The following is a 21,777-nucleotide window of genomic DNA, read 5'->3' as shown; positions in this document are numbered from 1 at the left end:
TATCACCTTGCTCCGGTAACGTGTAGAATAACCGCTGTCCCTCCGGGCCCAAGCAGTGTAGCAAAACAGCGCGTTTCCTAGCATCCGGCCATGCGTCTCCCGTGGCATTGATTACTAGCATGTAATTGTCGAATATTTTCCGCCATGTAGTAAATGGAATCGGCGGCTCACCCACATGTGGAAGAAAAGATGGTGGACTCGGAACTGATGCACTCATCCTCGTCGCCAATTTGTGGTGTTTCGACAGCAGAACGGAGACGGCTTGGTTTGTAATGGAACGTATATATTCAGCAGTAGTTCGCCATTTTACATCTCAACATACACTTCACTTCTTCTCTCCTTCCATCATCCTTAGTCACAGAGCCCCCTACTGTTAACTGAGTATATGTTCATATTCAGTCCCCCTTGTAAGCAACCCTTCACCATCTTAGCAGTGTATGTAAACACAACACCAGGGAGCACACCAGTGGCGTCGTTAGGCCTATTTTAGGGGTGCTGAAGCCTCCCTAAAATATTCTTAAGCCCCCCTAAATAATTTGGTGGGGGGTTTTTTGGGGTTTTTTTTTTTTTTTAACTTATTCGATTTTTTTTTTACAGAACTTGCAGACAAATTCATTATAAAGATGCAGGAATATGAGTTTAAAGAAATAATAATATAAACCTGTCGCTATTCACACAAATATGATCATAACTCGGTTGGTCCCTTTCGCTTTACATTGTTAAGGTAGCGTCAGTGCTTCGTTATCCAATCCGTTCCAGTTGTTCACAGGGGACATCCACATGACTGAAAATCCAGTCCTCGTTTTCACTGCTACTTTACACTCCGCTCGTATACACCTGCAGAAACACTAGCGTGCATGTGGCAAACGGCAAGAAATCATGGATATACGCAAGTTTTTCAAGAAAGTAAGTCTTCATCACTGGCTGGTAGTAACAATTAGTTAGCTCCAGCTAACAGCAGAGAATCCCATGTAAATAATGAACCAGGTGCTCCCCATTTTGTAAATAAAAACCTGGCTAGCGCACTAAGTTAAATTGTTAGCATAATTTTAATTTCTGTCACTCGTTTTAGCTCTGAAAAATCCAGCTGAGCTCATTCAGGTATGGTTATCATCAGTGGAAATAATAATAATCACTCCATCCCCATTAACCTGTAGGAGTCAGGGCAGAGGAGCACAGAGAGGCAGAGGGGAGAGACGTCTGCTGGAGAGGTGAGTCAAAGGATGGAGTCATTTGTGATGGAGACAGTCTGATTAGAATTTTATGGGACTCAATATGGATATGAAATATGAAACATTTCAGTCACGGTACAACATATAAGACCTGTTTAACTTGAGCTTTTATTTAGGAGAGTCAAGGTTAGAAAGTGGAGAGAGCAAAGAGAGAGATATGTATATAAGTCAAATTAGCCTGACTCACATATTTTTGAGGGTTCTATTTTAATATTACTTCAATTCAAGTAATTTAGTAATATTTTTCAGGGCTTTAAATTGCAACCATTTTAGTCACATACGTGCTCAAAATATAATGTTTGTAACTTCAAAATATTTGGGAGCAACAAATTACTGTGGAGCGGGAGCAGAAGTCATGATATTAGCAATTTACATTACAATTCAGTATGTTTTAATGTATCTTGAAGGGTGAGGCAGAAGGAGTGGCTGAGGGAGAAAAAGGTCAACAGGCAAGTTCAAGTCAGAGAGAGCAAGGAGAGACAGAGGAGCTGCAGCAAATGGATCGAGAGGCAGAGGAAGATCAAGTTATTACAGAGAGAGGAGAGCAAACAGGCCAAGAGAGGGAAAATGATGAAGCAGCTGCAGCAACTCATTCTACTACAGGGTTTGATTTAGGTGACAAAGACACAGGGCCCAGACAGGTGAAGCTGAAGAGCTATCCACATGATACGTTTGGTACACAGAAGCGAGCATTTAACCACAGCTGGTTTGAAAAGCACAACTGGTTAGAATATTCAGTCAACCAGAGTGCAGCTTTCTGCTTCCCATGTAGAGTGTTTGGCAAAAACATCAAACATGATAGTTTGGTCAGTAACGGTTGCAAGAACTGGAAGAAAGCTTTAGTCATCTTTGGCAAGCATGAGATGGCACAAACACATAAGGACAGTGTTGTTACATGGAAAAGCTACCAGGGAACTAGCAAACAGGGAAACGTTGCACAGATGATAGCAACTGCAAATGTGAGTGAGATAGTCGAAAGAAGAGAGTATCTCAGACGAATTGTTGCAGTCACCTCTATGTTAGGGAGACAGGGACTCCCTTTTCGTGGCCATGATGAAGGTGAAGACAGCCCAAACAGAGGGAATTTTCTTACATGCATGGAGCTCTTGAAGGAGTTTGATCCTTTTCTTCAAAAACATAATCCCCCATAAAATGCACAGTATATCTCACCAACATCCCAGAATGACATGATTGACTGTTGTGCCCAGGAAGTTACTAGTGTCATTGTATCTGAAATGACAAAGTCTAAAGTCTATTCCATCATGGTGGATGAGGCAAGGGATAAAAAGGCAGAGCAGTTAGCTGTTTGTGTCAGGTACGTGTCAGAGGGGGCAGTGAAGGAGCGTTTCCTTGCACTTGCAGAGATAAAATCATTTGATGCCCAGTCCATTGCAAATGAGATTCAGCAGCAGATCCAAAACTATGGTCTTGCAGAGCTTAAGTGTGTAGCACAAACATATGATGGTGCAGCCGTTATGAGTGGCTCCACTGGAGGTGTACAAGCACATTTTAGAAGGCTCCATCCTGAGGCTATCTATGTGCATTGTTATGCTCATCAACTCAACCTGGTTTTGTGCAATACTTGCAAGGCTGTCCCAGAGGCTGTGGAGCTTTTCAGCTTGTTGGAGTGTGTGTATTCTTTCTTCAGCACCTCCCTAGTCAATCATCATAAGTTCATGGAGACTCAGGCAAAGCTTGGATTGACAAAAACTGAGCTTGTGCAACTTTCAAACACTCGCTGGGCATGTCAGTTGCGATCAATCAGTGCAGTTCTTGAGACATTGCCTGCCATTTTGGAGTGCCTATCTGCAATTGGATCCCCCATAGCTGTTGGTCTCAGAGCAAAGCTCTACAAGTTCTCAGCAGTCTATGCACTACTGATGTTTCAGTCGATTCTGTCTGTAACCGAAGGACTCCACAAATTCCTGCAGAAAGAGACTTTAGACCTGGCAGAAGCTTTTATCTGCAAACAAGCTGTGTGTGACACACTTAAGGGCAAACACTCAGATGCATTTGCTACAGAGCTGTATGAGAAAACCAAGGCCCTGTGTAACACCCACAGTATCCCTGAACCAGGTGCCAAGACAAGGCACAAACAGAGGAAAATGGAGGATTTTGTCCTGGAGGCAACTGTGGGTTCACGCACTGAATTGAACAACTCAGACACATTGAAAAGAGAGTTACTTTTCCCTTGTGTGGATCGGATGGTTGGCGAGCTTGATCAAAGATTTTGCAGTGTAGATGCAGGGCTGCTAAAAGGCGTCCAGGCATGCAGTCCTAAATCTGAGAACTTCTTGAGTGAACCACACTTGAATGAACTTGCAAAGCACTACAGACTTGACCTGAAAAAAGAGGAGGTTCTGGTGGCCAGAAACTTTCTTACCCGGAAAACAGAGGCTGGATGTCCACCCAAAAATATGTTGTCTGTGTACAACCTCCTTGATTCAGACATGTTTCCCTCTCTGAAGGCAACCATCCAAGTTGCCCTAACAGTGCCTGTCAGCAGCTGCTCGTGCGAACGGTCCTTTAGTGCACTGCGTCGGCTGCACTCCTGGCTGCGTCAAACAATGGGTCAGAAAAGACTTCACAGTCTTGCAGTCATGTCTATTGAAAAAGACACGCTTCAGCATCTGAGTCACAACAGAGTGATTGACCGATTTGCCACTCTTAAAAACAGACGTCATTCTTTGATGCTTCCACCCACCAAGTAACTGGTGATTGCAGCCAGAAAAATGTACTCCTCCACTTGGGGCAGGAACTCATCCCCGACCCGGAGTGGGCACTCCACCCTTTTCCGGCTGAGAACCATGGCCTCAGATTTGGAGGTGCTGATCCTCATTCCCGCTGCTTCACACTCAGCTGCGAACCGTTCCAGTGCGAGCTGGAGGCCCTCACCCGATGAAGCCAACAGAACCACATCATCTGCAAAAATCAGAGATGAGATTCTGAGGCCACCAAAGCGAAAGCCCTCCGCCACTTGGCTGCGCCTAGAAATCCTGTCCATAAAAATTATGAACAGAACCGGAGACAAAGGGCAGCCCTGGCGGAGCTCATCACCCACCGGGAACGAGTCCGACTTATTGCCGGCAATGCGAACCAAGCTCTTGCAACGGTTGTATAGGGATCGAATGGCCCGTAGCAATGGGCCAGACACCCCATACTCCCGCAACACCTCCCACAGGACACCCCGAGGGACACGGTCGAATGCCTTCTCCAAGTCCACAAAACACATGTAGACTGGTTGGGCAAACTCCCATGCACCCTCAAGTATCCTGGAGAGGATAAAGAGCTGGTCCAGTGTTCCGCGACCAGGACGAAAACCGCATTGTTCCTCCTGTATCCGAGGTTCGACTAGCGGACGAACTCTCCTTTCCAGCACCCTGGCATAGACTTTCCCAGGGAGGCTGAGGAGTGTGATCCCCCTGTAGTTTGAACACACCCTCCGGTCCCCCTTCTTAAAGATGGGGACCACCACCCCGGTCTGCCAGTCCACAGGTACTGCCCCTGATCTCCACGCAACATTGCAGAGGCGTGTCAACCAGGACAGCCCTACAACGTCCAGAGCAACTAAACTCCTTAAGTTTAATAGTAGCAAATGTGTCATTACTGGCAAAAGCACCATTTTATGCAAAATTGTGCAAAAGTCTTGAGCCTTGCATGTTCTTCTATGCTAGGATGCTTTTATTACATTGACAGCGTTATTTGGGATTATTGTCATGCTTAAAATAATACCAGTGAGAGGCTTTCCATCCAGTACTGCAAAATCTGATTGTACTTTTCTGCATTCATAATTTCCCAGCAAACCCTAGGAGAGCCTCCACCATGTTTTAAAGATGGCTGTAGATGCTCACTGATGACCTGCTCTGTATCTGCTGGCGATGGCTTGAACCAAAAAATGTCTGGGTTGGATTCATCACTCCAACACCCGTTGACTCTGATATTCAGTCCAGCTCTTATATAACTTGTTGTGCCTCAGCCCTTTCTCCATGTTATCCTTCCTTAAGAATGGCTTATTGGAAACCACCCTGAGGCTTTTCTGATGAGGGCAACAGTAGATGGATGCCTGGGGCCAGGACAGCTTTTTAAATGTAACAACAAAAAAAAATTACTCAGTATATCTTTTATGATATTTAAATTAGCTTGAGCTGAAACATCAAAGTGTGACAAATTCTTCATATAAGAAGAAATGAGGAACGGGACAAATACTTTTTCACAGCAGTGTAGGTGGGTTAACAACCCCTGAGAGAGCGTTGGAGTTTATTTACATGCCTCTGAAAATGGTCCCGTATAAGGACTGAACTGAAAATGAGTCAAAAAGCAGCAAATGAAAAATTTTAAACTCTACTTTAAAAATTAAAAGTCTGACTTTTTAAAAGAAAAATTAAGACCTACTAAGTACCAGATGATTTGTTATTAAATTCTGAAGCAAAACTTCAGAATGGGAAACAGTACGTTCCTTTTTCATCCGACTACATAAACAACTAAAAAAAAATACACGTAATTAAAAATACAAATGCCCAACCAGAAATGGAGCTGCAGTAATAGCATTAAGCACAACCGTGGCTTCACTCACCACAGCCAGACAGAGAGGCAGCATCTGTGCTAGCAAGCACAGGCATTTGAAATTAGTAATGAGCGATAAACACATCATGTGAAATGTCAAATTGTCTGTAGTTTGTGGAGAGCAGACTGTTCATTTCTGCTTAACTAAAGCTCACTACTTACCTGTTCTCGTTTATAAAGTTTATAAAACTACACTTAGTGTCTGTGAATAGTCGGACATATAAAAAATTGGAATCACTTCATTGTTAGTTTTGATTCTTGTGTGGACCTTGACACTTTAAGTAACTAATTAAATTCCTCCAGTCGTATTTCAGAGGTGAAAAGCACTGTTAGTGCTATTGAAGAAAGAGGCACCACCAGCGCAACACCAAACACATTCTGTCTTCTCTTTATCTGTTTCATACAGTCACAGTTATGCACACACACACACGAACATTTTTTTTTCATAGCTTTAAAAAAATTGGGTCACTTGCATAACATCAGCACTTAAGAATTATTACCTATATTTCTAACTTGGAAGTGTAAGCAAATCCAGGCTGTGCATAAAAAAAAGTTGCTTACCTTTGTGATGAAAGTGTGATTTTAAAAAATGGGTGACTGTTCCCATTTGTGACACAGAAAAGAAACTTTGATCTTAGAGCCAGCCTGATACGGCAGTGGCATATTTACTGTATTACACCCATGCAGAGAAAAATCCTCCACTTAAAAGTCTTTTTTTACTCTGTGTTCTCTTTTTACATTTACTTTGAAGTCCTCTTCAAGAAGGAAGAGATGAAAACCAGGTGTGACGTTAGGGTTAATTAAAACATTTTTGGGGGGAAACTGCAAAGCTTGAATCAGTTGCAGGGAACCACACTGAGCTATTTTACCATGCTTGGTTGTGGTTCACATTAACGGAGTAAGACAGCAGATTGCTGCAACAACATTTGACCAGCTTCATGTCATGATTGCTTGTCCAATGTACAACCCTAATTTGCAAAAAATGGGACGCAGTGTAAAATTGAATAAACACTAAATTAAATAATTTGGAAATCTCATAAATGCATATTATATTTATTGTACACACCAGGGGAAATGTTTGAACTTGGAGATTTTACTCTTTTGTAAAATATGAGCTCTTTTTGAATTTAGGGGCAAAGGCACATGTCAAAAATTTTGTGACGCTGGAAGAAAAAAAGGCCAGAAAAGTAAGTGTTGGTTAAACAAAACAGCTGAATGTAGCAATCAGGTTTATTTGCAAGAGGTCAGGAACATGATTGGGTATATAAAGAGCATCTTAGAGAGACAGAGTTTCTCAGACGTTAAGATGGGCACAGGTTCACCAATCTGAAACGAACTGTGTCTACAAATTGCGAAATAATTTCAGAATAATGTCGCTCCGTGTAAAACTGTGAATACTTGTCATGATGTCAGTCCGTAATCCTCCAGTAATGGATGCCTGTGATCTTTGAACCCTGAAGCAGCACTGCAGTAAAAACAGGCATGAATCTGTCATGGAAATGGCATCATGGGCTCAGGAACACTTTGAGAAATCAGTGTCTGTGAACAGTTTACTATGCCATCCACAAATGCAGGTAAAGCTTTATCATGCAAAGAAGCCATATGTGAACATGATCCAGAAATAACGGCATCTTCTCTGAGTCAAAGCTCATTTAAAACAGACTGAAGCAAAGTAGGAAATCCGTTGTGTGGTCAGATGAAATTTCATTTGGAAAACATGGACACTGGGTCCACCACATCTATAAAAGCACCATCAATGCTGAAAGGTATATAAAGGTTTTAGAGTGACATGAGCTCCGACACAGATGACTTCTCTTCCTGAAAAGGGATCGCATATTTCAGAATGACATTCCTAAAACTCCAAATGGCTTTGTAGTAAAAGAGTTCGGGTGCTGAAATGGCCTTGCTGTAAGTCCAGACCTTTCATCAAGTGACAACATTTGGCACCTCATACGATGAAAAGTACAAGAAAGAAGACTCAAATATCAAACAAGAACATTCCTCTCCCAAAAGTTTAGCAGCTGCTCTCCTCAGCTCCCAGATGTTTACAGACTGTTGTTAAAAGAAGAGGAGATGCTACTCATCAAACGTTTTAAAATGTACCGTTTAAAACAAAAGCACTGTGTTTTCTATGTTCTATTGTCAACTTCTCTTTAAACTCTGGAGAGCCACTAATGGACCTGCTAGTCTTGAACTCACAGGTTTAGGTGATGTACTGAAAAAAATACAAGATTTATTATAATTTTTAAATGTTTTTAGGTTTTCTCAGATCATTAAACTGTCTGTGAGAATTACTCCCTGTATCTGTGGAGTTTGGTCAGAGAATAGGTGCCGTTAAATGAGATACGAGGTACTACTGTGTCACACCTTTGAAGTGTTAAGCAGGAAGACTTAAAAAATGAACAAAAGTCAGTGATGGGATTGGGGCTGCCATGCCTGGCCTGAGCAGCAATCTTTCTCAGTAACACATGTGGCCTCTTGGTATTCCGGTCCTCAACGGCAAAGACTCAGCATTCAGCCTGATTCATCGTGCTCACCAACAAACACCACTGGCCATGTTTGCAGATTCTCAGCCTTCCCACCCTTGTTGCCGCTCTCACTGGTGCGTCCACAGGGACTGAGGCCAAGGAGTCTGAAACAGTCCACTGTCAGCAGTAGCAACAACACAGAGCCACTGCCATGCACGTTCATCCTGGGTACACAGCCCTCAGCGGCCATCCTCAATCTCCACCTGCAACGTCTGACACCCAGATGTTGTCTCATTCAGCTTCCACTGCCTAAAGGCTCAACAGCAAACAACCAGCTGCTGATGCCTTCATTTCAGCACGCACCATTTACCAGCCAGTCTCAGTTTTGGCTTTGCTGTCAGGAGGAAAAATGTGATTTTTTTTTTTCTCTTTTAAATCTGAGTGTGATTGTTTTTAATGTGCAATTAGTCGTATTTAAGTTTCATTTACAATTTTGTTCTTTGGTTCCCAGCAACTATTAAAATAAGATAATTGGGGTTGAAATGATTATTGTGTCACAATCTGTTTTGCAGTGATGTTCTCTTTTTGCATTTCAGATAACAAACTTTCTTCTTAAATCCACTCCTCACCAGGCTGTGGCATGTTTCGTTTGGGCCATGGGTCATTCTTTCTTATTTCATTAATTTATGTTCAATTACAGTGAAAGGAATATATAAGATAAATATTTTTGTCTTTTAGTTCAATAAATCTGCTGTTTTTACACAGACTGACCAATTATGTTAAAAGATTGTGATCTTAACCTTGAATAAACTTGTTGTGATTATAGATTTGCCGTGATCAACCAGTCCTGCTTTGCTGTGACTAACTTTGCTCACCAGAATATTTTCATTACAAGGACTTCGTCTGCTTCAAACACTGCAATTTTATTACAGGGGTTTTGTAGAGTTTCTTCCACCATATTGTCTTTATACATTTACTGAAGGCTAGAAATCATGAATGAATAACGACAGCTGGATAATTCACACTTTTCGCCCCACGAGCTGCTCTTCAACACCTCAAAAGAGAACAAGTTATTGTGTTTGTTGGCTTTCCAAATGTTCTTAACAATCTACCTTCACCTTCCAAACAGATAAATGTTAAAAACTGAAATAAAAACATCATAATTTGGCCCTAAATGGAAAAAAAAAGTGCTTTTCTGGTTGAAAAGTGTCTTTAAGTTCAGTGGTCAGATGAGTCATGGTTGTACCCAAGCATAAAGTTCTGAAGGAGCTGTGTCTCGTGCACAGTGACTGAGGCAGGACACAGACGGCCACCTTTGATCTCGAGCTCTGTGAACTCTGTTTTCTTGGAAACAGATTGACAGATAAAAGAACTCAAATAAAGGAGGCCTGAAACATTTACTACAAGCCACTATTAAATACCTACCTATGGCAAGATATTATTAGATATAAGATATTATTCTTTTAAGTGTGTCATGCCACTGTTGATGTCAACTTATGATCATATAATCCTTGTGAGCGGCCAGTATGCGCTCTCTCAGTTATAAGACTCCTATCTGAATCTAAAAGCAAAGACGCCAGAGCCAAAGAAATCTTCCACTGAGTCTCCCCCACTGAAGCCCCAGGCTCATTCATTCATCAGTTTCCAGTTCAAATACTCTGATTCATCAGTGCATCATTACTTCATCAATTTTTTTTTCTAATTGGACTCAGCTTTCCAACATAAAAAGACTTCCCAGTGTGCTCATACCCAAATTAAAGTTCCTTATTGTACATTTAGAAGTACAGCAGCTTGGAATTGGACCAGTCCCCACTAAGGTATTGGTGCTGTAGCATTGACATGTGCTTTGCAGCTTAGAGAGGTCAGCATTGAACCTCTGATGACAGTTTCTGCACAGTCAGAGCAAACTGAGCACAGGGAAAACTGTTCCTGGCAAATTCAAACCCAGAAGCAAATACAATACAGCTAAAGAGCTGTAAGAACGTATTAAGTGCTTTACACTTAATATAAGGGGAAAACATCTAAGAGAAAAAATTTATAGTTCAACTTTATTGGACGGTTCCAGCAAAGGGGGGAGTATACACAGCAAAGGGTAACAGGTTAGACTCGAACCCATGCTGTTGCTCTCTGGCCATGCTGCATGTGGTCGCCTGCTTACCTGCTGAGCTCAGCCAGCACCCTGTTGGTCGCTAGCTGACAGAAAACAGAGTGTATCCTGCTTTTGCATTTGAAAATGAGGGGTGGGAAACTCCTTTTTCTACCTTTTCTGTACTCAAAAAAATTACCTTCAGGTCCAGTAATTAGTCCTAGGGAGTATGTTTAACTTCACACAAATGGACTTTTAATGTACCCCTATTCCTGAGAGTGCAACAGTATGCCCACAAACCCTAGATAATGTGCTGCAATGGGCTGATGTACTATTTCTCGAGGTACCACTCATTTTATTTGTCCAAAATACACTCAGCTGTTTGTTTATTCAAGCACTGCAGCTTTGTATTTCTGTTCCCCATTGTCCTTTAGTGTGTTTAGTTTTAGTTGTAGCAGTTACTAATTGCTGTGTTTTTCACTAGAGCATTAATAATAGAAGTCACATGTAATCAGAGTGTTTGTTTGGTTGTTTTTTCCTTTCTCTATTTTCTTGGCCTGAAAGAAGTTATTATTGTTACTATTTCAGCATCGTAGATTGCTCGTGTTAAAATAAGTGCTAAAGAGTTCCATCCATTCATTTCCTTCCATTAACCCAGTTCAGGGGGGTTGGAGCCAATCACAGCTGTCATATAGCAAGAAGCATAGTGCACATTGGACATCCTTTTCCTAGACAGGTCATCAGTCTGTTACAGGGCTCTGCTAAGAGTTGAAAACCTGAAAATTACTAATAGAAGCTCTACAATAGCATATATTTTCTCTCTGCCAGCTCTTTGGGGCTGTTTGAATAACTGTTTCCTCTGTATGTTGACCAATATTATCAGCAGAAACCTGTGGTCAGCGTTGGTCTGTCTGACCCCTCTCCCTATACCATCCCCATGTTTCTCATTCTCTCTCGACTCATTGCCACTGTCTCTTCACCCCCCTCCATGTCTCTCCCCTTTCAGTTTTCGCTTCTCCATCTGCCTCCCTTACAATTTCTCTCAGTGCCAGCTCAGACCTGACATTTGGTTTCGTGCCGCAAGCAGCAGGATAGATAGAGAGTGTGATAGGAGACTCAACGTGAGGAGGAAGAACACGGGGGGAAAAGTGGTGCTACTAAAAAGCCTTAGTAGAAAAAAGAGGTGATAATCAAGGCGGAGGCGTTAATGAAGAGATAGCAATGAACGTGATGAATGTATGGTATGAATGAAGGTAGAAAGATGCAGGATGCAGGAGCCAGACCAAAAGCAACTGAGGAGGGGTGAGATGGAAAGAGGGAGGGAGGAAAGTAGTTTCCATAGTAACATGTAGTTGTGCGAGTCTGGGATGAGGTAGGAGGAGAGAGAAAGGTGGAGGGAGAGACAGAGATAGAGAGTTGTGTCGTGCTTTAATTGGTCCTCTCCAGTCTAATCTCCTGTAGGCCCAATGAATTTCTAAAAGCCTCCTCTGTCCACAAAGAGGACGAGACTCCCCCTAAAAAGCTGTTCGAGCTACAGTCTGAGAACAGCGTTTCTAAAGCTTATAAGCCTATAAGCTAGACCTGCTGCTCTCTGAGGTATATAGTGTGTATTTACTGATGACAGATAATGTACAGAGAAGAAAAATGAGACAAATGCTTTATATGTGTTAAAGGGCAACACCAGTTTCTTCACATAAACACATAAACATACCGAAGCCTTACTAAACTTAATCTTCTATTTACAGAAGGCTTCAGTGTCTTGATTATTGGGTCACTTCACCTCAAAAAGAGCAACATCTGCTCGACCATCTAATTGACTTTCATGCCGTTTTTCTTTTTCTTGCACAATTTTAAATCTGAGGCAACGTTTGAACACGTACAGAGTTTTTCTTATTATTAACGTGAATCAGCATCTGTTGAGATAGATGCATCATAAATTGTCTGAGTATTGGCTAGCTCCAATATTTGAGCCCACGTTATTAGAGAAAATTCACATGGCAAAAGACAAGTAGTGACTTCTGAATGGTATATAGTTGAATTTCACAATAACGCAAACTAAAGCTTGTAGAATACTTTTCAACAAGAAATTCAAGAAATGTGTTTTACATGAGTAGTTTTTGAATGTGCCATGTGCATATAACATAATTGGGGAAGCTAGTTAGCAACATTCAAAAACATCATTTAGTTATATAAAAAAAAAAATCTATACACTCCAGAAATTGGTTCAATTTGAATTCAACTATCTGCTGATGTTTTTGTTTTTATGGTACAACTTGTCATATTTGCTCAATCCAGCATTTTCTTTGTTTTAGGAGTTAAAAAGTATTCTACATGCTTTATTTTTGCACTATTGAGAAATTCAGCCATTCAGAAGTTGTCACTAGTCATCTTTTGTAATGTAAAGTCTTTTATTAATGTCTGCTCAAATGTGGGACTTTTTGGGGATGCTGGAATTCTTTTTTCATATTTTAATAAATCAGTAGCCAATGCTCTAACTTTTTTTAATGCATCTGTCCCAAATTACACACTGTAAAAACTGTGATTGGGGTTAATTAGAATCTAATAGGAGAGTAATAGTAATTATTACTCAGTAAAAACGTGTATGAGTAGTTTTAATCAAATCTAAGCAAAATTCAACAATTTTGAGATGTTCAGTTATTTAAATTTACACAGTTTTGTTTGGGGTAAATTCAGCAATGGTTTGTTGAGTAGATTTTAAAAAAAAATGTTTGAGTACTAAAAAAATTTAAGAAATCTAATAGATTTAACTGATGAAAGCATTTTCATTTTAATCATTGAACACTTCCGCCCATAATCCTTTGTGCCACGTGCAGGACACACGCGCTTCATGAGTGGACATCTCCATTTTGTCAGAGGTAAGACTTCTTAATTTGTTCAAATATAAGACACGGTTTAAACAATAACGTATATCGGTTTTGAGTAAAGGTTTTAAACAGTATGATACGTCGAAATTTTATTAATAATCATCACTGTAATGATAGTATCGTATTTTTACACAAATGGCAGTTAGTGGACTGCTAGCACAAGGTCACTTTCCAAGCCTTCACGACTGTGTTACTGAACAGCTTTAACTAACCACATGTTTTACCGTATTAAAAAACATCAACGACATATTCCGATGAGTTTTAACGTCTTTCATCCACGTTTAAAAGTTCATGAAAATGTTTTGCGCTCAGTTGTGAGTGATTTTGTCAGCCACAGTCAGTTTTTCGAACTCCAGTTTCCAGCAATGGCGGCCGCTACTAAGTTTTAAAATTACTCTTAGTAATCTTTCTGGGTCACAAAATAAACTTTTAACATATTTTCAGGCGAGAAAGTAGTTGTGTAAACATCAAATATCTGCTCGGTTCATCAAGATATCGCATGTTTGCAAAAGTGCTTCGACGTTTTCGGAGCATCTGCTACCCACCAGCTCGATAGCAAGCCGGGAGCTCGAGGGTCACTGAAGCCGCTGAGAACGGCACAATTCCCGGCACATCATTTTCAGATCACCGCGGGGTTTCGCTACTCAGTTTAAACGTAATGTATAAGTCACTTAGACAACCTAAAAATGTTATTGTTTGGTTTTTTCGGTGTTTTATTTGTTCGTGAGTAAATCGGTTTGGCTGAGATTAAAGTTATTAGATTAGATTAGATAAAACAAAACTTTATTAATCCTCCGGGATTTTCACACAGCTGAATAAACGTCAAACAGAAAACTGATTAAACAAAAGTGTGAGACGGTCGAGAATTTACTCCAGCGTCCTGTTATATTTTAGATAGCAAGGAGCAGACGGCTGAGTTTATTAAACTCCACCGAGACAGCGGTGACGCTAATCAGAAGGCTAGACCGTCCAATTTCCCCAGCCGTTTACTTCCAGCCTACCCGACCTTCTGGGGACCCGGCCCACGTAGACCGCGAAGGCCGGGTCCTCAGGAGGATGCAGCCCATGAATTTGGACAAACTTTTAAGATATTTTCATGCGAGGTGCTGTGTAAACTTCAAATACCTGCTCGGTTTATCAAGACATCGCATATTTGCAAAAGTGCTCTAAAGGTTTGTGTTCGTTTAGAGGCGTTAAGTCAGTGTCAGTGAGTTTATATTTACTGTTAAGAGTAAATATCTCACCAGAAAATTTGTAGAATCATTATTAGAAAATAACAGTAAACGTCCTTATATGTTTTGAAATGTGTTAATCTATTGGAATGACTGCGTGTGTTTGTGTAAATTTTTTATTTTGGAGACTGCTATTAATGATAATGTTGCTTTCCTTTCAGGTAATGGAAGATCCCTCAACTTAAATTCACCTGATCAGCATGTAGACTGTGCATTATAAAGTAAGTTGTGATAACATGTTATATTAAATTAAACTAATGGTTTTGAAATTGAAGCGGCATAAAATTACCAAGTTGACCCCACTTAATCTAACTTATTTGTTTTTGTAAAAACAATAAGTAGAAAATAATTGCTTATTATTTGTAGGATTTTTTTCTTCTTCTCTATAATCTCAACATCAAATGTGTATAGATACCCATGCTCTTACATTTGTCATGAAAAACTATTTAGATTCTTAGATATATATTTTTCCATCACTTTAGGACCTGGCAAATGGGATGGCAGTGTAAGATATGCAAATCTTTTTCAACAAACAAACAAACAACAAAAAACAAAACGACAACAACAAAAACTTGATAACATGTACATCTCCCAAGTATTTGTTATTTGCAACATTTGGTGTGTTGAAGTGTGCTTTTTGTTTTATAGTTTTATATCTCAACTATTGTATAAATGAAAAGTAATAACTAATTTTATTTAATTGAAGGGAAATTTAACTCTGCCCATTTACATTTTATTCTAGGTTGAACAAGATGGAGGCAAAGCTTCGTGTAATTATTGATGACCAAATCGAGAAGTTGGTTCTTCCATCAGGGATCCCACCAACATTGGAGGAGCTGCAGAGTGTTGTGAAGGATACTTTTGGGATTTCAAATGACTTCAGTCTTCAGTATTTTGACCCAGAATTCCAGGACTACTTCACTCTTCACAGAGCTGACCAGATAAAAGACAAAGACACTGTGAAGGTTGTTGGCATCACCCCAGTCATGCTAAGCTTGACTCCGGTTGATGACAGTTTTGGCGGCCCCTCTGGCCAACTGTCTGACTATGACTCCTCATATGCTGAGTCAGTTGTATCCAATGCAGACTCTGCTGCAACTACTTCTTCTCAGGACACCATTATTCTCAAAAGGCAGAAGACCACAGAACGTTGTGAGCCCTGGCCGAAACAGTTTCCCATTCCACAGTTTGCATATGAAACTGAGATGTACCTGGAAAGAGCCACTGAGGAGTATAAAAAGAATGGAAATCTTCTGCCCACCTCCAAAGTAAAGACTGATATTCTTGAGAAGTTGGCTGAAACTATATTTACATTTACGGCCTATCCTTCAAGTGCACAGGTTAGTTATGTTGCTGAGGCACTTGTGACAAAATACCCTTGTCTCAAGGAACCTGGCTCTTTCTCAGGTTATTATGGTTGGCAACAAAGCATCAAATACAAGATGGCCAATTATCGTACAAAACTTAGAGGGTTTGGTGTTCCTGAGTTGACATGCAATGCCATGAAACACAAGAGTCCAGGTGACCAGAAGTCTGCAAATAAAGTGAAAAAGCCTCGGAAAGCAGAGGTAAATTACCTTCCGCCATATCCAGCAGGTGAAGATGAGGACAGTCAAGAAGAAGAGAGAATTCAGTTGCTTACTGAAGTCAAGAAAAGAGACAACAACAAAGTGATAAAAGAAAAAATGGCTAAAACATTTGCACATAGACGACATGAAATTGTCAACCTGTCCCCCAGCATTGAAGACATCAAAGCCAGATGGCCAGCATTGTTTGAGGCATCTCATGTGAGTTCCAAATTCATTTTGGGTGGGCTTTTGGTTTTTTTTAATGTAATCTTTCAAACTTCAAATAATTTGAGGCTGCATCATGGTTTTTTTTGTCGTTCAGCTGCAGGATGAGTTCTACAGGATCACCCTGGTACACCTTGAACCCAAATTCATGTCCATGCTGGATGAGTACACTCCCAAACTGTTGGCCCTTTTCCATTCCAAGGGGGGAGCCATGGGATTGAAGTTGCAGGCTATCATAGCCAAGGTATTTTCCACTGACATTTCAGCTTGGAATTTTATTTAAAGAATTTTTTTGTCAAATTTCATTTGCATGGTGCACAGCTCCACTAATTTGTTTGCATGTTTTTGTCAGTGCAAGAGGACGCCAGGACGTCACTGATATAATTAACAACACAATTATGGGTTTCATGTTTTAATTGTATTTTAAATACATGTCTATTCTTAGTAAAAACAAACAAACAAAAAACAAACAAAAAAACACAAGTACAGGTATTGCTGGGTTTTTGTTTTGTCCCAAGAAGGAAAAACCCTTTCTGACGAACATAAACTAAATTAGATAAAAAACTAAAAGAATAAATTAATGTAATTTACTAAAACGACACATTTAAAGATTGAAGCTTACAAGCATGTTGACAATACCTCTGTGTTGACTGTCAGCACCCAGGCATGTGCATTAACATCAGCTAATTATCGCACATAATGTTCCATGTGATGATAATTTGATATTTAACAGTTTTTTTTAATACTGCCAATTCTCACAGTTTTGTCTTAATAAATGGTCACTTATCTGATGGTAATTTTTGGAATTCTTGCTCATTTTCAGTCACCAAGCAATCCTAGCAATGACATAACCAGAAATCTGGTTATTCGGTGCTTGATGGTGTACCTTGGGGAGTCCATTGATCAACTGATCAAAGAGTACAGTGTAAGTGTTGAAGTAGAAACATTATTCTGTTTTTGTTATTCATATGTGTTTGTCAAGTTTCAAATAATTTGAGGCATTATCATGTTCTATTTGTCATTCAGCTACAGGATGTGTCCAGGAAATATTTCATGTGTGCAACTACAGTCAGAAAACTCATGTGTTTGTTGTTTCAGGATGCTGATGAGGATGGTGTGTCACAAGATCTTTCTGAACAGAGGATGAAAATCTACAAAATCAAGGCTGTTGGATCTGAGGAGGATGACATTGTGCTGGAGGGTGTGAGAGTTATGCCTGCTCTGGGCAATTTTCCAAGAGCATGCGCAATGCTGGTTGAATTGACATATGCAGTCAATCTTGCCTATCCCAAAGAGCTAAAATACACCTTGGAAGTATTCCAGAAAACTTTCCTTGAACTGGATTGTGCTAAGCTCTCACCAAAAGTGAACAGCCTCAAGAACAAGTTATTGGCTTAAGTGAGGACTCTGAAAGAATGAAAGGGAAATAAGCTCACTGAAAACCTTTGGTTTGTCTTTGTTAGATGCAGCTATCTTTTCAGTTTTCAAAATAATTTCAACTTATTCATATCTTACCCAAATGACCTGCAATGTGTCAGGCTGTATTTGTGCTCTTCATTTTAATGTTTGTTTTTTATTACCTACAAGTTTCTTAGGAATATTCTGTTTGAAAGGCAACAAATTGGAGGAATCACTAGTGAAGCTTTTCTTTGTTTATAGTGTATGTTACTATAAAACATTAGTTTAAAACAACTTTAAAATTTAACAGAAGTGCAGTCCTGTAGCTGTAGAAATGTTACTTCCTCTTACATGTGTCTTAGATTTTCTCAGGTTAAACATCCAAATTGGGATAAAAGGTTGATTTACATTATTGATATTCCATGTACATGAGTTAAAAAACCTTTGTTCTACAATTATATTGAGTGATTCAATTTAACAAAAGATTGACTAACTAAAGTTTTTGTTAGTCAATCATAAATAAGTAACAGAGATAAAGGAAACGGTAAAGGATATTCAAATTTCAGGTTCATGTTGATATTACAGTCTAATCTAAAGATTAATTTCTTTTTTACAAAACTGGTTTACATTCATGCAGTTTATGTTGCTGTTGCTCTGTACACAAAGCTGTGTGATAAACTGTTTATGACACTAAAACAAATTTACAGCAGAGGAATGTATTTAGGAGATCAGGAGATTGTTGATGAGAATTCAGTGTATACGAGCAGAAAAATGTTATATTATAAATTACTGTGTTTTATTTTCCACAATAAAACAAATTACTGTGTTGATGTTTTCTTTGTGAAATTGATTCATTTTACTCAGAAAATAAGTTAAATTCATTTCATTTTCTCTTATTATTCAGTCATTATTTTTAAGGTTTATTTGGAAAATTATTGAATCCAATTTGAGTTTTACTGAAAAAACAAGAAGATTTCATTTCTTTGTAATGGATATTTTAGGAAGTTTTTACTAAACATTTGCCAGATAGTTAGTAAATTCAAAGTAATTTTTCTCAGAGACTTATTTCATATCAATTATTTTTTTTGGTAAAGTTGGGCAATTTCAACCTTCAGTTTGAGATTTTGACCCTAAATCCAACACATATTTACAGTTTAATTCTATTAATATCTACTTTTGTTTTCTATTTGAATTTAATTAACATTTTCTCTACATTTTACATAAATCTTTTGAAATTAAAATCTACTTAATTATTTCAAGTGTCACTTTGTTGCCATAACTTTTTTAAGTAACCTCTAGTCACAGTTTTTACAGTGCAGATCCTTATTCCTTTTGATGGTAAGAAGCACCAGTGAAATATTCAGGCTTTTATCTTCAATAATTTTTGTGATATTAATGTTCAAACATTGCCTCAGATTTCAGTGTGTGGCCTCAAAGTGGGTCAATGGACCATCTTTAGAAAAAAAAATTGTAAAGTTACTGGTATACGAAACTAAAATTTCACATCACTCATTTAAGATCATTTTTATGCAACTCTCAGCTATCTGAGCAGAGGGTCCATGTTGATTTAAGATGGAATTACGCCCCTCTGTTGGTCTTCCATGGTCTCTTGTGTTCTGGGGGCCTCTGGATGTCTGGAGTTTTGATCTCCTCCATACCCGCTTCACACCCTGGAGGACGGGGCTGTGGCCCCCCCACACTCCCTAGCAGATCATTACATGGAGAAACCTTTGGAATGCAAGCATGCTGATCCACACAGGTATGCACACATGGGTATTCACAGACGCGGACTAAAGCTTTCTTGGCTGCTGCCTCAAAGCACACTGTGCGCTGTCTATCTTGCGTGCTGCACAATATCGTTTATTATTTAGTAAATATTGATATCTATGACTAGCTAGTTTATTGTGATGGTGCTTTGTTTTCTCTATTATTATGTTGCTCTTTGTTGTTTGCTGTCTCCTCTGTTTGTTTTTTTTGTTTGTTTGTTTGTTTTTTTCTCCATACAGGTGACCCAGGAGTTCTTTTTTTTTCTCTCTCTCTCTTCCCCCCCCTTCTCACCGTCTCTTCTCCCCTTTGGTTTTCTTTCTTTCTCTCCCCCTCTTTCTCTCATTCATTCCCCCTGTCCTATTTATTAAAAAAAAATTTAAAAAAAAATGACAAAGGATGAACTGAAGCTCTGCCATCACGTAATGTCGCATACTGCTGTTTCTGATGTCATTTGGAGAAAAAAAAAAAAAAAAAAAAAAAAAAAAAGTAATGCTGTTCAGACCTCTAAAGAGCAAAATGTTAACTTTTCCCTTTGCACAAGCTTGGGAGGTTTGTTAGCAGAAATGTAGTTTGTTCAGTTTGTTGTTTGTCATCCCTAAGCTATACTCTTCATTTCCCTCTTTCCCAGAGCATGGTGGAGATCATATAACTATGATGTTGAAGGATCTTAACCTTACAATATAAAGGTAAATATAAAGTTTATTTTAAGAATGTTGCCTACACACTTGGACAGGGTGAAGTTAGACAGGGCTGCTAAGTTTCTTTGGTTGGTCTGTAGCCTCAGTGAAATCTGGTTCTTTCTAGGTGGATTCTGTTTACTTTAGCTCATGTCCAATACTTCCAGCTTGTGTACAAAAGCCCAGCTGGCATAGATGAGAAGGATATTATTTAGCAGTTGCTGACTTTGGTATTTCTCAAAATGTCAATCTATTCTTCAGAGTTTAGGGAACAACTGGCCACACACCCTCTTTTCTCAGGGGTGATTCTGCCACTTCCTTCAAAAGTATCACACAGTCTCGTACCAGTAAAACCATAAAAGCTCTTATTTTCCATTTTCAGGAAGAAGAAGAAGACCGACTGCTGTGTTTTTAGCAGTCCTTTCTTCTCCTCTGCACACAGTTACATTTACAGTTATCAAGTGTGTGGCATTGGGCCCTTGCATTTCTGCCAGAAAGCATATGAGCTAGGTCCAAATGTGTTGCTCTCTTCAGAATCTGGCAGTGGTTTGAGGTGAGTGTATGAGTGTGTTTGTATTGATGCACCGAGTGGGTATGTGACCTGTATGCACAACTGTGTGCATGCATGTGTTTGGTTTTTAATAACCTAATTCCCTTCAGAGGAGAGTAGACAGGCAGTGGCCCAAGCAGCTGAGGAAGATAAAGCTCTCCGAGAAGGTTCTACTGCAGCACACACCCTCAGCACCCAAATCCACTCCTCATTTATCGCCCTGCTCGGCAGAATCTGTAAGAATATTCCAAATATTCCAGTGTGGGGAATCTCCTTAGCTGCTGTTTTTGCTGGCAATCCATACTTGCTTATGTTTTCGGCTCTGTGATTGACCGGTGTGCAAAATGACAGCCGTGTGTGTGTGTGTGTGTGTGTGTGTGTGTGTGTGTGTGTGTGTGTGTTCAGTTTACACACAGATTTGTGTGTATGCGTTGTTTGTGAATCTGGCCCACTCGCCCATTTTTACTGCTTTCACTGTCGTCTTCTGTGTTCTCCTTTATGTCAAACAATGTGAATGTGGCTTTATACTTACTAGACATGGAGTGCAACTATAGTGGGCATGAGAGTGGAAGCAGATGGAAAACCCTGGTCTTCCCCTTGTCCAAATGTAGCTAAAGCTACCCGATGCTAACTAACTAACTAACTAACAACTTATGTTGTTTAGCTTGTTTATTCAGCACATAGAAGTCCAAATATGATATACAGCAGATATAAACAGATCATATGTCACACTATGTATTGGACCAGTGTAGCGAGATACCATTGTTTTGTTGTTGTTTTTTTTACTGTACCTCTGGTAAGCATTAATCTTACCAGCTATGTGGAAACAGGACAGGAGATCAGCAAACGTCAGCACTGAATTGTTTGAGTCTTCAAACCGTTTTTTCCTTTCTTCCTTGAATTTCTCTCCAGCAGTTCCCACAAAGACGGAGGTTTCTGGTGTCTGAGATGACCAATATTTCAAAACTAGGAGACGGTTGCTGGCTGGAACTTTGACCTGCTGCACGTCCTTTCCAGCTCATTCTCTCTGCAAACTCAGTTTTTCATTGCCTTTGCCAACTCTCTCTTTCCTGTGCACCTTGCCTCCCAGTACTCCTCTCTTTCTTCATTTCCCTGACTAATCCAC

General features: G+C 39.7%; 1 protein-coding gene and 1 long non-coding RNA gene across 3 annotated transcripts; both read left to right on the top strand.

Annotated features, from left to right (window-relative positions):
• The first annotated feature begins 699 nt into the window (after window positions 1–699).
• LOC143412968 (uncharacterized) lies at window positions 700–20,639 on the top strand. Of its 2 annotated transcripts, XR_013093505.1 has the most exons (4): window positions 700–906; window positions 1,158–1,211; window positions 20,053–20,110; window positions 20,484–20,639. It is a non-coding gene; the product is annotated as an uncharacterized LOC143412968 (long non-coding RNA). The 2 variants fall into 2 exon arrangements; XR_013093504.1 differs by lacking the exons at window positions 20,053–20,110; window positions 20,484–20,639 and adding an exon at window positions 1,640–2,294.
• On the top strand, window positions 15,095–17,657 carry LOC106676252 (uncharacterized). Its single transcript, XM_024805305.2, has 4 exons — window positions 15,095–16,253; window positions 16,357–16,503; window positions 17,083–17,184; window positions 17,358–17,657. The coding sequence occupies exons 1-4, from the start codon at window positions 15,219–15,221 to the stop codon at window positions 17,655–17,657; spliced, it is 1,584 nt and encodes a 527-aa protein (XP_024661073.2). The 5' UTR covers window positions 15,095–15,218.
• Window positions 20,640–21,777: the final 1,138 nt, after the last annotated feature.

Source organism: Maylandia zebra, linkage group LG16, assembly GCF_041146795.1.
Source record: "Maylandia zebra isolate NMK-2024a linkage group LG16, Mzebra_GT3a, whole genome shotgun sequence".
In the NCBI taxonomy this organism is placed as follows: Eukaryota; Metazoa; Chordata; class Actinopteri; order Cichliformes; family Cichlidae; genus Maylandia; species Maylandia zebra.
Note: the sequence above shows the minus strand (reverse complement) of the source record. Positions and strands in the feature narration are given on the sequence as shown.

Bases quoted from the DNA above. Each gene is read 5' to 3' on its own strand.
- LOC106676252 (XM_024805305.2), top strand. From the start codon at position 15,219: ATGGAGGCAAAGCTTCGTGTAATTATTGATGACCAAATCGAGAAGTTG. The intron at 16,254-16,356 runs GTGAGTTCCAAA...TTTGTCGTTCAG, and splicing joins CATTGTTTGAGGCATCTCAT to CTGCAGGATGAGTTCTACAG. The intron at 16,504-17,082 runs GTATTTTCCACT...GCTCATTTTCAG, and splicing joins TGCAGGCTATCATAGCCAAG to TCACCAAGCAATCCTAGCAA.